At 41.4% G+C, this 15,491-nt stretch overlaps 1 protein-coding gene across 4 annotated transcripts in view; it reads right to left on the bottom strand.

The window, feature by feature from the left end:
* The window catches only part of NIPBL (NIPBL cohesin loading factor), a 171,993-nt gene that overhangs the window by 101,210 nt on the left and 55,292 nt on the right, over window positions 1-15,491 (bottom strand). For all 4 annotated transcript variants that reach the window (XM_069776865.1, XM_069776870.1, XM_069776868.1 and 1 more), the window contains exons 2-3: window positions 3,142-3,285; window positions 912-1,077 (exon numbers count right to left, since the gene is read on the bottom strand). In XM_069776865.1, the coding sequence (XP_069632966.1) occupies window positions 912-1,077; window positions 3,142-3,205 (230 nt within the window). In that variant the 5' untranslated portion in view covers window positions 3,206-3,285. The remainder of the gene's footprint in view (window positions 1-911; window positions 1,078-3,141; window positions 3,286-15,491) is intronic.

Below are 15,491 nucleotides of genomic sequence, written 5' to 3'. Positions count from 1 at the left end.
GAACCGCAGAAGAGGTATTCCTACTAATCTTCAACATTATTTTCTGTTACTAAGCATTTATATATACATGGCTGTCGGTTTCAGACTATTATAAAGTTTCTTATACACACTTTTATATCATGATCTTCTCCATAAAAGAATGCTTTGGCATAACATCAAGAAAGCATTACTGTAGGAGTGAATTTATAACATTCAGATTGCAGCCCAATGCTTTGAGAATCTTTTATTTTAAAAAGGGAAATTGGCATATCTTTGACATTACAGGATTCCCTCTGAACCATAAAAAAAAATGTAATGGATTTTCTATAAATGTATCTGTGCTTTCACTTATTGTTTGCTTTGAGGACTTTTAAAAGCTACTTCCATTTGAGCAAAACAATTGATTGGTACATGTAGGAAAAAGACAGGGTTGTCAACATCAGACAACTCAAAGGACACTAGGGAAAAAAAAAACAAAACAAAAAGAGAACACATTAGCATACTTGCTTGTTCAATTCTTAAAATATTTAAGTTCAGTACCTAATCAGAATTGACATGGGTCTTACATGGGTGTCTCAAAAGGTTTTCTTTTTGTGTAATACTGGGTATATAATTTGTCTATATGCATTATTAAACAAAAGTGGAACACAAATGACTATTGCACAATCAACACCACAAAGTCTGCACTCCTAACTAGCAAGAATGGAATAAGCAGCAGATCTACAAAATAACACCCATAGTTATGCAGAAGGGCTGCCAGACAATTATTAACATTCTGACTGACTGAAACATTTGACTCTCATATAGCAGTCACCTATAAGCAAGCCTAATAAAAACCTGCATCAGATTCTCACATCATTCTCAATCCAGTTAATTTTGATTTCAAGGTATAGGGACGGTGATCTAATATAGTTGAAGTTCAAAATACATACATGTGATCTGTTGACACCTGATTGAGACTGTGGACGAGCTGTGAAACCAGATTTTCATCCCTGCAAGCCAGAAGGCAGTTCACCTCTTCAGCTATCCGTCCATTGAAAAGCAGGCTTTTTGTTGTTGTAGCAGGTAAAGGTGATGGAAGAGGCAGCTGGTTCAAAACTGTTATCAGAAAACAGAAAGAAGTTCAGAGTCATTTCATGAAAGACAAGCGTATAGATACGGACACCTTCTTACTCCACCATGCGATTAAGAAAGAAAACTTGACAACTACATTTAAAATATAGGGAAGATTTCTGGATTTTTTAAATCATGAACATCCAAACACACACGCACAAACACGCAAAAAGGCTGGACTCTGTTTTAAACAAAGTAATGCAGTCAAGCCCTCAAGTTATATTACTACATTATTGTAAATATTTAACTGTGCTAAGGCAAGTAGTATCAATAAAAGCATACTTTTAAACATTCCAGAATATTGTTATTTAATATGTTATGGCAGCTTTCTCTTGGAGTCAAAAGCATTGATAAAGGAAGGAAATGCAAAATCCTTGTAGTTGTGTGCTGTGCTTTAAGTGCATTGAGCATATACTATAAGTTTTCTACTCTGATGATACAATACACAATAATGTACATCATTACTGTATTTAGAAAAAAATTGCAATTCAAATAGAAGTGTATAATACATTAAAATAGCTAGCTTTCATACTTGCATCAGATTACCTTCAGTGTGGCAGAAACTTGGAAAAATTAGCAAGATTAGCAAAATAAAACAGTATAAATTCAGCTAGTTAACTAGCCTACTCTACTGCCTCTAGTCATCATGTCCTCCATGTTTTTAGGGCAACAGGTCTTGCCCATTCCAGTTCCTTCTTTTCATACAGAGAAAAGTCAGGTGAAGCAGTTATGAGCCTTTCTCTTTCAGATGCTCCTGAGATTGTAAACATCAGATAAATATAACAGATAAAGAAGCAAATGCACCTAATACAAAGGCTAATCCCACCAAGGGTAGTGTTTCAAGAAACTCTTGCATCAGGAGTCTGGCCAGTGACTTCCACCAGTTAAGTATTTTGACTTTCTTTAAACCTTACCTGCAAATACTTAATGCTGGAAAACTGCCCATAGCCCAGAAGCTTATTATTTGCATCCTGATGGTCCGTTATTAGGCATACATAATGATACATATACACACATCTAAATACATAAGCAGCATCTTCCAATTTGATATTTCAGAATATCAGGACATGAAGAAGTGGGGTTTTTCCTCCAATATATCTGCTTTTTTTACTGTAGGCAATTAAATTCAATTGCTGGATATATACTTTCAGTGTCTGTTGGAAAGTCTCCAAATTTCAACAGTATAATAATAAAATCAAGAGCTCAGAAGAAGCACCTGGGTCACTGAGTCCAATTATCCTCAGACAGAAAACTGAGCTATAAACTGTCTTACACTTTATAAACAAGATGCATCTTTTTTCCAACTGGTTGTTCTAGGACCTCATTATAGTACTAATAAATCTCTTAGTTTTCACTAGAAGTTTATTTTTGGTCACATTATAACCATTTTGGTTTGTGCCTGTATCAGCTTTTAATGTAAATAGTTCTTTTCCTTTCTTTGCATTTTGTCTTCCTGATGTATTTAAAGACAGTACACACACCTCATCTGCTCCTTTTGTAGGCTGAACAGCTAAGAAGGAAGACTCATAGGTTCAGCCACTTATTTCCATTCTAGCGGCCATTCTTTGCCACCTGTAACTTAGAGCAACTTCTTGGTGCCTTGTCCAAAACTAGGAACAAGGTTTCAAGTATATTCAGCATATTCCATAACTCTGTAGTTAGTTAAGCATCAGTCTAATCCTCTCTCTCTCTCTCATATGTTTTAGAGAAGTGTTTTATCATTTATATGTTTTTCTTTACTTGTGGGGTACCCAGATATGCTACTGAATGATATTCCAAATAAACAATGAATTCCTGTATTTCGTTTCAGGTTTCCTTAAGGGTTTTTTTAACCTACATTTCATGTTTAAATTAGCATGTTTTATTTGAATAGACCTTCAAAATTCAAGCAATGACAAAATTAACATTTTTAATGCCAAATATGATTTTGAACAGATTTACCTCTAAGAACTTTTAAAATAAAACTATTTTTAGTATTTTGAAAATGCAGGTATTTACCAAAGAGGTAGAAAATAGCATAGCAAAGACAAGAAAAAGAAGAGTACTTACGGTCTGTAAGACTAGCAATCCCTGCAAGAGTAGTGATGGGAACATGAGGCATATCCCCATTCATCCTGAAGTTCTGGGAGAGTAGTGCCTACACAGATATTTTAGTTCATGTGCCAGCTATCATTACTTCCCATCTCCCAAGCACTAAAAAAAAAAAAAGAACAAAAAAAAAAGAACAAAACCAAATGAAAATTCTCAGTTACTGTTTTAGAATTTTAAATTCAGTAACATAAATAAAACACAGTCCATACGCTCAGCTGCATACTAAGTAAATTTTGTCAAGAGTGGGTAGAACAATGTAGATTTTAAATATCAAACCATATTAAGCAATCAAAAGGCAAGCTTCTGGTCTCAGAAGCAGAGCCCTTCACCAAAAAAGGTGCAAGATAAGGCCATCAAAAAATTTCCTCAGGTTATACAGTAGCAACTAAAAAATTGGCAACAAAACTTCTGTTAGTTCATAATGCAGTGGATAGCACTTAATGCATAACCAGTTTAAGTAATTAGCTGCTATATTCACTTCCCAGTTTTGCAGAAGGAGGTTTTTTTCATACAAGAACAGGCTAGCAAAACCAAAACGAGTAATTCACAGATGCAAAAATCAAGGAGTAAAAGTGACAAATACAAAATCTTACTATATTTTAAAAGTAGTAGCTATTTCAAAATTGAGCTGAAAATATCTCTTTAATATTAAACACTCTTTGGTCAAACTACTACCAGAAACTGTATCACGCCCTCCACAAAAAGAAAGGGCTTAGCCACCACTGAACTAGCTTGTTTATTTCCTGTAAAACAGCACAGTTTATATTCAACTACTGAAAAAGGAATTTGTTCACTCAGTTTTCCCTAACTATAAAGATCCCAACTGTAAGAAAGTCCACACTGCTGAAAAAAGAAAACAAAAAAAGGTCATCACAATAATTTCAACCGCAGGTCCAAAACAACAAAAATTTACAGAGATTACACATTACTGGTCCACCATTATACTAATGAAATGACAAAATTTGAACATTATACTTTCTGAAGACAAACAAAATAAATTAAAGGAAAGGAATTTGATACACATGCAGTTACCTATTATAGACAGGCACCTGTGTTAACAGTTTGGGAAATAGTAAAAAGACTTCTGTAAGCATTTATGTTATCTACTGAAGATGCTGAAATCGTGATTTGCTTACACTTACTTTACAAGCCAACATTTTCGAGAATTACATATACCATACATAAAAACCAAAAGATGACTGTCATTTCCTTAGTAATTTTTATCTCATTCTTTCTTACACCACACCAATGGCGATATATAAGACATCACTGTTAATAAATACATATGGATTTCAAGCAAGACAAGGAAACTGAACGTTTTAAGTCTTTTTCCTGCTCATAGTTTTCATGAACTACTGAAGTTAAATTTTCAAAGTTTCCCTATCTACACACAACTGAGTTCTTTGAAAAACGTACCAACACTGAGGTTAAACAGAACTGACAATGAGTTGACTTCCTTTGCTGCACCTGCCACAGTCTCATTTTCACCACTAACTTACATTTGTTTTAAAAATACACTACATTACAGATACAGAAACCTAGGTAAGGAAACTGCTACAGACAGATATTCTGTGTGGGTTGTTGTTTTGGCTTTCTTTTTATCCAGGAGAAAACAGCCTTCGAACACCCAGAGCAGTTTCAAATACTACTCGATACTCGAGGGCTTTTTATCCAAAACAAATACCAATATACACAGCATTTCAGTGGTTTCTTAGCTCCATAAATAACTAAGTCTTTAAGAAAAAAAAAAAAAAAAAAAAGGAGTACCTAACTTTTCCCACAAAGAGTCTGCAATAGCAAACCAACAGGAACTAACATTTTTAGAATTTAAGTTTTCATTGAAAGGTTAGTAATTAAAGAACAACTTTTACATATAAATTATATGTACAATAAAGAGGTCCTGCCTGATGATCTCTTCCTTCCTGACTGAAACTGCATCAAAGCTGAACAAAACCATGCCAGTAGTCAGCACTCTTGGACATCCTGCATGTAACACAGAAACAATGAAAAAACAAGGAAAAAAAAAAATCTGTGCACCTTTCTTCCTGATCACCTGGGAAAGCTTTAAACATCGGAGGCTGTCACTACTAATTCAAGTTCTTTCCTGGTATTACTGCCACTATAATTAAATTACACAGATTCAATGGGAAAAATTCCTTGAAAACCAGACACTTAAATTAGAAACCTTCTCCATAGATACATGATAAAAAACCTGAACTGGCAAGATCCAGACCTGAGAGTGGAGCAAGTGCAGTGAGCTAGGATGGTCAGGGGAAGAGTAAACTTTCTTTGTAAGAGGAGAGTAGAAGGGTTTGGTTTGTTTAGCTAACAAAACAAAGGTCAAGAGGGGATGTGGTTGCTCTCTCTAAGGCAGTCAAAGAAGATTACAAAGGAAGCCTGCTACAGGGCAATGCTAGCACAATAATAAATGGGGGGCATGAATGCAAGCAAGAAGAAAATTGGGCAGAGCTTCTCACCATCAGACCTGCCACTTTCTAGAACAGCCTTCCATTAGGAGTAGTAGTGATAAGCAACACCGTTACTTTAAAGATGGATTATACAGATGTTACAGAAGGGACAGGATGTGGTTGCCTGCACCAGCTGGGAACTAAGCAGAGGAATTCAAGAAGTCTGCCTCTTATGCTACAAAATTTTTGTAAATATGATGATGAGAGTAAACAGATGAGAGTAAACAAAAGACAAAAAGAGACTGATGGGATGAAGTGATGGGATTAGTTTATACAGCAAACACAATATGAAGAAACCACATAGGAATATCTGGGTCCAAATATTACATCTGTTGTGTTGAGAGCAAAATTGTGTTTGTTATACGACTGGCAGACAAGTTGGGATTCAATTCCAGAACTAGAGACTGAGATCCAGTGAAACTAGAACTCAAATCTGATGTCACTGAGAACATTAGTAAACTCACTTATTTAAGGAATACCGGTAGTATAGCATTTCTACCTCTAGGCTGAAAAAATTAAACTGTTATATTAGCTGAATTAAGGAAATCAAAGAACTGCTGCATTGGAAAGCTTTTAAACAATGCATCAAGAGTGTAGTGTAGCAGTTCAAACAGAGAAGTAGAAATCAACTTTACATATATGCAAATGAGGTCTTGCATATTCAATATATGTTTATTTAGGCTCTTGCTCTTTATAAGAAACAATGGATATTGTAAAAGATGTTTCAGTGAGGAAGAAACTACAGTGCACAAAGGAAGTGCTACAAAGAACCCCTCGATGAAAGGAAAACAGTGAAATGGCAATATATATTGAGAATAATATATGAAAAAGCTATCAGTGTAATACACAATAATGAAGTGAAACCAAGCCAAGATAGCAAGGAAAGTAATGTTCAAAAAGTTTATGCTAAGTATAATAAGCAAACATTTAAAGTGCTACTTCCGTATGTTATCTTCTTTCCTTTTTTTTGTCAATTATGTATATTCTCCTTTACTGCAAAATAATGTTGCAAAGAAAATTCCTAAGAAAATGTTAAATTTAAAATGTTGTGGTTGTTAGGTTTTGGTGGCTTGGGATTTTTGTGTGTGTGTGTGTGTGTGTGTTCTGGGTTGGGGTTTTTTTAATTGGTATTTTTAAAGCAGAAAGTAAGTATGTGGTTGGTGAAACAGTCCATAACATAGACATGGAAAATTCTGACTGTCTTCAGTGGCACAAGGTTTGAGCTGTGTCATATGGATTCTCTCTACAACTCATCTCTCTATATATTCTGCACTTCTCACCATAGTACTGGATTAATGGCAGAGTGGAAAACTAACAGGAAAAAAAAAAGTATCTCTTTAGAGAGAATGGACAGGCATGGCTAAAATAAAGGGAGGAAGAGAGGATCAAAAGTTATCAACAATTTAGGTAGAGAGACAGTGATCATCAAGTGAAGGGAGACTACAATCAGGGAAGGGGAAAAAAAACCAACACACAACCCAAGCAAGCAAACAAACACAAATCACCCCACAAAAACATCCAAGAAAAGAGAAACAAACCACATCTGTATTTTTTCAGATATTGCAGCATCTGACTATCAATGAAGCAATGACAGGACTCTGACCACTCGTTATCATATGAAGATGCAAGCTCTGCATTTATGAAACATTCCTCTAGGCTGAAAAACATTCTTGCCTCCTTAACAAAAATATCACTTCTTCCACAGCTTAGCTATGTGCATGCATGAGAACAGCGGAAAACAAAATAAAAGCAAAAATCTGTTTATGTGCAGTAACACACAGACTCGGTAGTAATGCAAAGATAAGTAACTAACCTCAGGATTCAGAAATTTCCTATGTATATTTAAATGTTTCACTCCCAATATTCCAGGGTATTTCTGAACTTCTATCTTTGGATTTGAAAAATAATTTACACGACTGACCTAATATATTTCTGAAAAGAAGATTAGAGACAAAATTAGGTGAATTAAAATTAAATTTTAAAGAAGGGCTATGGTATTAGGTCTCTATATTTTTCTTTTTTAAAAGCATTCTATTAAGTAGAATACTTTAAATAGTTATGTTTTATTTAGTTTAGATTATGAAATATTTCTTTAAAATGAAAATACTTTAAAAAGTAGTTTTCATTTCTTGTATGTTGAGCAGCATCGTTCTGATATAACCGCAGCACCATGATCAAAGTTGATTTCTGCAGCTGCACACTGAAAGTAAACGAGTACAACTCATGTATTAGCTATTTTATAATTTAGGTGAGCAGGGCACTTTTCTTTTAAATCAGCAAACATGCTATTAGAAATTTAAGAAGCCTTGCCTCATCACCAGTTTTAAACTTCCATGTTTTGCAGTAAACTACTTTTCTTCTTAGTTACTACATCAATCTCTGCTAGTTATCAGTCCATAAACTGTCCTTTGAAAAAAAAAAAAAATCACTTAAAGAATGAGGGAGAGAAGCAGAAAGAACGAATGAATATTCTCTAGTTCTCATTCAAGTAAGATGCCACGACTGAGGTACATCATACAGATTTACCCACAAGAGGGCAGATTTCTGGTTTCTATACCAGAACTACAGTTTGATACAAAGACATTAAGTTTCCAGAACTAAATGCTTTCAAAAATACTTAAAAAAGACTAAGGAAGGAGATACAGTTGCCAAAACATACTCTTAACACTGAAGTACCTGGGTGTGGTGGGTTGATGCTGGCTGGACGCCAGATGCCCACCAAAGCCTCTCTATCACTCCCCTCCTCAGATGGACAGGGGAGAGAAAAATATAACGAAAGGCTCATGGGTCAAGATAAGGACAGGGAGAGATCACTCACCAGTTACTGTCACAGGCAAAACTGACTCGACTTAGGGAAAGTTAACTTAATTTACTACCAATCAACCAGAGTATGGTAATAAGAAATAAAACCAAATCTTAAAACACCTTCCCCCACCCCGCCCTTCTTCCTGGGCACAGCTTCACTCCCGAGTTCTCTACCCACCCCTGCCTCAGCAGCACAGGGGGATGAGGAATGGGGGTTACAATCAGTTCGTCACACATTGTCTCTGCCACTCCTTCCTCCTCAGGGGGAGGACTCCTCACTCTCTTCCCCTGCTCCAGCATGGGGTCCCTCCCACAGGAGACAGTCCTCCATGAACTTCTCCAGCATGGGTCCTTCCCACGGGCTGCAGTTCTTCACGAACCGCTCCAGCGGGGGTCCCTTCCACAGCGTGCAGTCCTTCAGGAGCACGTTGCTCCAGTGTGGGTCCCCCACGGGGTCACAAGTCCTGCCAGAAAACCTGCTCTACCGTGGGCCCCTCTCTCCACGGATCTGCAAGTCCTGCCAGGAGCCTGCTCCAGCATGGGCTTCCCACGGGGTCACAGCCTCCTTCAGGCACCCACCTGCTCTGGCGTGGGGTCCTCCCCGGGGGTTGCAGGTGGAGATCTGCTCCACTGTGGACCTCCATGGGCTGTGGGGGACAGCCTGCCTCACCATGGTCTTCCCCACGGGCTGCAGGGGAATCTCTGCTCCGGCACCTGGAGCACCTCCTCCCCCTCCTTCTTCACTGACCTTGGTGTCTGCAGGGTTGTTTCTCTTACATGTTCTCACTCCCCTCGCCAGCTGCAGCTTCTGTGCCTGCTGCAACTTTTTTCCCTTCTTAAATCTGTTATCACAGAGGCGTTACCACTATCGTTGATTGGCTCGGCCTTGGCCAGTGGCAGGTCTGTCTTGGAGCTGGCTGGCATTGGCTCCATGCGACATAGGGGAAGCTTCTGGCAGCTTCTCACAGAAGCCACCCCAGTAGCCCCCCCGCTACCAAAACCTTGCCACACAAGCCCAATACACGGGGGCGGGCAACAACCAAACATGCATATTCACATTATAAAGCATCTTAACACTAACTCAATCTCAAAAAAGTCAGTATTGGAAGTGAATAGTAATTAATCACTGATGCAGCTGTCTAAAGTTAAAATAGTAATGCAAGAAACTATGAAGCCACGTGGTATGAATCTAACTTGAACAACCAAAGCTGGGTGGTGGTTGCAGCAGGTGGGAGGAGGTGAAGAGAAAGAGGGGTGGTGTGGGGGGTGGGGTGTCTGAAATCCAGAATACTCATTATTAACAATAAAAGCCCATGAAAACATACTAGCATTTATAAAACCAGTAAGTTCACAGTAGATACAGAATAGTTTCACCTTCTACAATACTTGCTACAAAAAATTAAGTTGGAAAATACATATACAGAAATCCCAGAAGCACAAAACCAGATGAAATTCAGCATACTAGTGAAATCCGTATGTTTGGCTCATAAAGTGATCAGTCAGCAGAATCAGTGATGCTGACAAGGCAAGTGAAAAATTAAAAAGTTTCAGATAAAAATTACCTAGTACAATTTCTAAACCAATATTAGTATAATGTTTTTCTAAAACTATTCCAGTAGTAGGTGCTAAATTCACTACAAACTACAATCACTGTAAGAAAAGAAACCTTTGTGAAAAGTACTGTACTGGGTCTATTTTAAGTTGCTTCTGAACATAAAGCAACCTTTAGAAAAAAATTTTAGGGCAACCAGCTTCTTCCTCTGTGGGTACAGCCACATTACTTTTGTCTGCACTCTTCTATTTGATAATAATGACACTGATGCCCTTGTGATAGTAGTGGCAATGACACCAGGGTAAATGGCAAGACAAACCCCAGTAAAGTTGGTGGAAGCATACACAGTATAGGAGGTCTGTGGGTTCAAAGAATGATGCCTCCTAATGCAGAAGCCCACATACTTCTACCAGGATAGAGTATCATAAAGCATAAATTGTGCTTTGCACCTGTAGTAACTCTTCCTGAGGGAGGAGAGGAGAAGAATTGACACAACAGGACTACCACAAAAAAAACCAACAACAAAATAGCCAGACTCAGCCATGTGCAGAAAGCAGATACCTATGGGTAGTATGCAGCTTCCCTGACCTACACAACATGAACAGTGGGATTGAGCGCACCCTCAGCAAGTGTGCTGACAACACCAAGCTGTGTGGTGCGGTCGACAGGCTGGAGGGAAGGGCTGCCATCCAGAGGGACCCTGACATGCTTGAGAGGTGGGCCCTGCAAACATCATGAAGTTCAACAAAGCCAAGTGCAAGGTCCTGCACCTGGGTTGGGGCAATCCCAAGCACAAATACAAGGTGGGCAATGAATGGATTGAGAGCAGCCCTGCAGAGAAGGACCTGGGGTGTTGGTTGATGAGAAGTTCAACGCGATCAGGCAAAAGCCAACTGTATCTTGGGCTGCATCAAAGGAAGCATGACCAGCAGGTCAAGGGAGGTGATTCTGCCCCTCTGTTCCGCTATGGTAAGACCCCACCTGCAGTACTGCACCCAGCTCTGGGGTCCTCAGCACAGGAAAGACATGGACCTGTTAGAGCGGGTCCAGAGGAGGGCCTCAAAATGATCAGAGAGATGGAACACTTCTCCTATCAGGAAAGGCTGAGAGATTTGGAGTTCTTCAGCCTGGAGCAGAGAAGGTGTATTGGGTCTGGCTGAGATGGAGTTAATACTCCCCATAGCAGCCCTCATAGCGCTGTGCTCTGCATCAGTAGCTAGAAAGGTATTGATAACACACCAGTGTTTTGGCTACTGCTGAGCAGTGCTGGCACAGCATCAAGGCTGTCTCTCCAACATTTTTGCCACCCCCTCGATGGCAGGCTGGGACAGGGCAAGATCTTGGGAGGGGACATAACCAGGACAGCTGACCTAAACTAACCAAACAGATATTCCATACCATATGATGTCAGCTCAGATATAAAAGCTAAGTAAAGGGAGACGGAAGGAGGGTTTTTTTGTCTTCCGGAGCAACCGCTACACATACTGAAGCCCTGCTTCCCAGGAAGTGGCTAGACATCGCCTGCTGATGGGAAGTAGAGAATAACATCATTTGTTTTTCTTTGCTTTCACTTTATTAAACTGTCTTTATCTTGATCCACAAGCCTTTTGTTATATTTTCTCCCCCCTGTCCAGCTGAGAAGGGGGAGTGATAGGCTGAGAAGGGGGAGTGATAGAGCGGCTTTGGTGGGCACCTGGCATCCAGCCAGGGTCAACCCACCACAGACCTGTTTTGGTGCCCAACATAGGGCATGACAACAGCAGTTTTGCATTAAGCGTGCTATAGCTAGTTATTAAGTGGCAAGCTCCTGTGCAGGTCACGGAGCTTGTTGGCTGCTTGCTTATCTCTATCTTGCTGAGTTTGGGAACATGGTAATGCAAATAATGGCTGTATGCTTCGCCCTGGCACTGATGGCTTTGTTGTGCTGCAGGAGCTATCTTGTGGGAAGAATGAAGGAACTCAGGAACATGCTAATACAAGTAATGTCTATGTGCTTTGTCCTGGCACTGATGGCTTTGCTGTGTTGTGGGAGCTATCTTGTGGAGGAGATGAGGGAACACATCTCCCTCTCCCTACCGGGCATTGATGTGAATGGTTTTATTATGCAGGCTCCCGAGGTCCTTGTTCACCCTTACGTGAGCTGTTCAATACTAATAATTAATACTGGTGGTATATTATGGGTATTGTGGAATCTGGTCTCGTCCTGGTATTAGAGAAGACAAGTTTCAGGTGAGGCAATACTGAAATGTGCCCTCAACCTACCAGTCCCTGGGTGGCAGGGTATATGGAAGGATTTGGGCAGATTCTTAGGACGGTTATCACCTCCCATAATCTGGGACTTTACACCAAAACAGGCAAGTAACCCTGGCAAACTGACGCGCCACCTGATAGAAGGGTGCCTTGCCTATTCCAGTGAAAACCAGCAGCTTCTCGCACTGTACTGGGGCCTGTCCTATGCCTACTGAGCCATAGTTCAACACTCTCAGAGGACCATGGTTGAGACAGGGACCCAGACTGCATCTGAGGACACCATGCTCAAGATAGGGACCCAAACAACAACAACTACAGTAATTGCCCCAATAGTGAAAAGGAAACAGTGGATAAGGGGATCAACAGGTCCATACCATCGATTAGTGAGGGAAGAAGAAGAAGAGGAAAGGCTTAATCTAGAAGCTGGTCCTTCGATAAAGAAATTGGAGGAAGGTGTGAGGGAACTTAAACAGGAAGCGGAAACTACCCAGTCCCTGACGTCCTCTGAACTTTGGGACTTGCGGAAAGATTACAGCCGCCAGCCAGGTGAGCGGATTGCTGCCTGGCTGCTCTGATGCTGGGATAATGGGGCCGACAGTCAGCAACTGGAAGGCAAGGAAGCCCAAGAGCTGGGATCCCTCGCTAGAAACCAGAGAACTGAAAGAGGAATTGGAAAAGAGGCAGCAATTTGCAGTCTCTGGAGCCAGCCCCTCTAAAGTGTGAGGGCAAGATATCCATTCGAGGAAGATCTTCTGAATTCCTCACGAAAGTGGACTACCGCAGATGAAGGCATCCAGTACCTGAGAGAGTTAGCAGTGGTGAAAGTCATCTACAGTGATCTAGATGATGAGGAAGTCTCCAAAGATCCAGAGGATGTCCTGTGCACACAGGCCATGTGGAGAAAGGTGATTCAAGGTGCCCCAGCGTCGTATTCTAACAGCTTGGCAGCAATGTATTGCCCAGATATGGAAACACTAACTGTGGAGAAAGTGTCGTCTTGGCTCCAAAACTTTGAGGAAAATCTCTGTGTCTCCTCATCCCTACAGGACAGTGCCTTGGCTGTTAGGGACGCTCCAAGAAATCACTCCTCTCCTGCCCCGGTCAGAGGGAAAGGGAGCCCAAGGCATATGCCACGTGGTACACTCTGGTTCTTCCTGCATGACCAAGGGGAGGACATGAGGAAGTGGGATGGTGAACCCACCTTTAAGCTGGAAGCCTGCATATGTGAACTGAGAGGGAAGACAGCTGTTAAGAAGGGGTCACCCAAGAAGAAGGCTGTCAGTGTTGTTGTTGTAGAGGCCCAAGAAAGCAATCAGCGATCCTCCAGGCATGGAAGAACTGAAACCACCTCCCTTGATTCTGGTGAGGGGACTTCTGGTCTAGCACCGCAAGGGTCGGACAGTGAATAGTCTGATGAGGAACAGCAACAGAGGGTCCCTGCCTTCGGCCAGGAGGAGGAAAGGGATAACCGGATATACTGGACTGTGTGGATTCGATGGCCTGGCACATCAGACCCACAGAAGTATAAGGCTTTGGTAGACACTGGTGCACAGTGTACACTGGTGCCATCAGCGTACAGGGGCACAGAACCCATCTGGATCTCTGGAGTGACAGGCGGATGCCAAGAATTGACTATATTGGAGGCTGAAGTGAGCTTGACAGGGGACAAGTGGGAAAAGTACCCCATTGTGACCGGCCCAGAGGCCCCTTGTATCCTTGGCATAGACTAGCTCGAGAGAGGGTACTTCAAGGACCCAAAGGGGTACCAATGGGCTTTTGGTGTAGCCACTGTAAATGCAGAGAAGATCAAATAGTTATCTACCCTGCCTGGCCTCTCGGAAGATCCCTTCATTGTGGGATTGCTGCAAGTTGAAGAACAGCAGGTGCCAGTCGCTACCAGGACGGTGCACTGCCAGCAACATCACACAAACCGAGACTCCCTGGCTCCCATCCATGAGCTCATTCATCAACTAGAGAGCCAAGGAGTCATCAGCAAGACTCATTCACCTTTTAATAGTCCTATATGGCCAGTGCAAAAGTCTGATGAAGGGTGGAGGTTAACAGTAGATTATCGCGGCCTGAATGAAGTGACACCGCCACTGAGTGCTGCTGTACCAGACATGTTAGAGCTCCAATATGAACTGGCATCAAAGGCAGCCACGTGGTATGCTACAATTGATATTACCAATGCGTTTTTCTCCATTCCTTTGGCAGCAGAGTGCAGGCCACAGTTTGCTTTCACATGCAGAGGTGTCTAATACACCTGGAATCGACTGCCTCAGGGGTGGAAGCACAGCCCTACCATTTGTCACGGACTAATCCAAACGGCACTGGAATAAGGCGATGCCCCTGAACATTTAGAATACATAGATGACATCATCGTGTGGGGCAATGAGGCAGAAGAAGTGTTTGAGAAGGGAAAAAGAATAATTCAGATTCTCCTGAAAGCTGGTTTCGCCATGAAGAAAAGCACGGTCAAGGGACCTGCACAGGAGATTCAGTTCTTGGGAATAAAATGGCAGGATAGACTTCGTCATGTCCCTATGGATGTGGTTAACAAGATAGCAACTATGTCTCCACCAGATAACAAGAAAGAAACACAAGCTTTCCTAGGCCTTGTGGGATTCTGGAGAATGCATATTCCAGGTTATAGTCAGCTTGTGAGCCCTCTCTATGGAGTAACGCGGAAAAAGAACTATTTTGAATGGGGCCCTGAATAACAACAAGCCTTTGAGCATATCAGACAGGAAATAGCTCATGCAGTAGCTCTTGGGCCTGTCCGGACAGGATCAGATGTGCAAAATGTACTCTACACTGCAGCTGGGGAGCATGGTCTCACCTGGAGCCTGTGGCAGAAAACACCAGGAGAAACCCGAGGTTGACCACTAGGGTTTTGGAGCCGGGGGTACTGAGGATCAGAAGCCCACTACACCCTGACTGAAAAAGAGATACTAGCAGCATATGAGGGGGTTCAAGCCACTTCAGAAGTTGTCGGTACAGAAGCGTATCTCCTCTTGGCACCACGATTGCCTGTGCTATACTGGATGTTCATAGGAAACATCCCCTCTACACATGCAACCAGCGCTACATGGAGTAAGTGGACAGCGTTGATCATGCACGGGCTTGACTGGGGAAATCTAACCGCCCAGGAATTCTGGTAGAGATCATGGACTAGCCAGAAGGCAGAGATTTTGGAGCATCGCCTGAGGAGGTGGCTCGTGCCCAAGAGGCAC

The sequence above is a fragment of the Haliaeetus albicilla genome, chromosome Z, assembly GCF_947461875.1.
Source record: "Haliaeetus albicilla chromosome Z, bHalAlb1.1, whole genome shotgun sequence".
Classification (NCBI taxonomy): Eukaryota; Metazoa; Chordata; class Aves; order Accipitriformes; family Accipitridae; genus Haliaeetus; species Haliaeetus albicilla.
The sequence above is the reverse complement of the archived record's forward strand: the minus strand, read 5'-3'. Positions and strand labels throughout refer to the sequence as shown.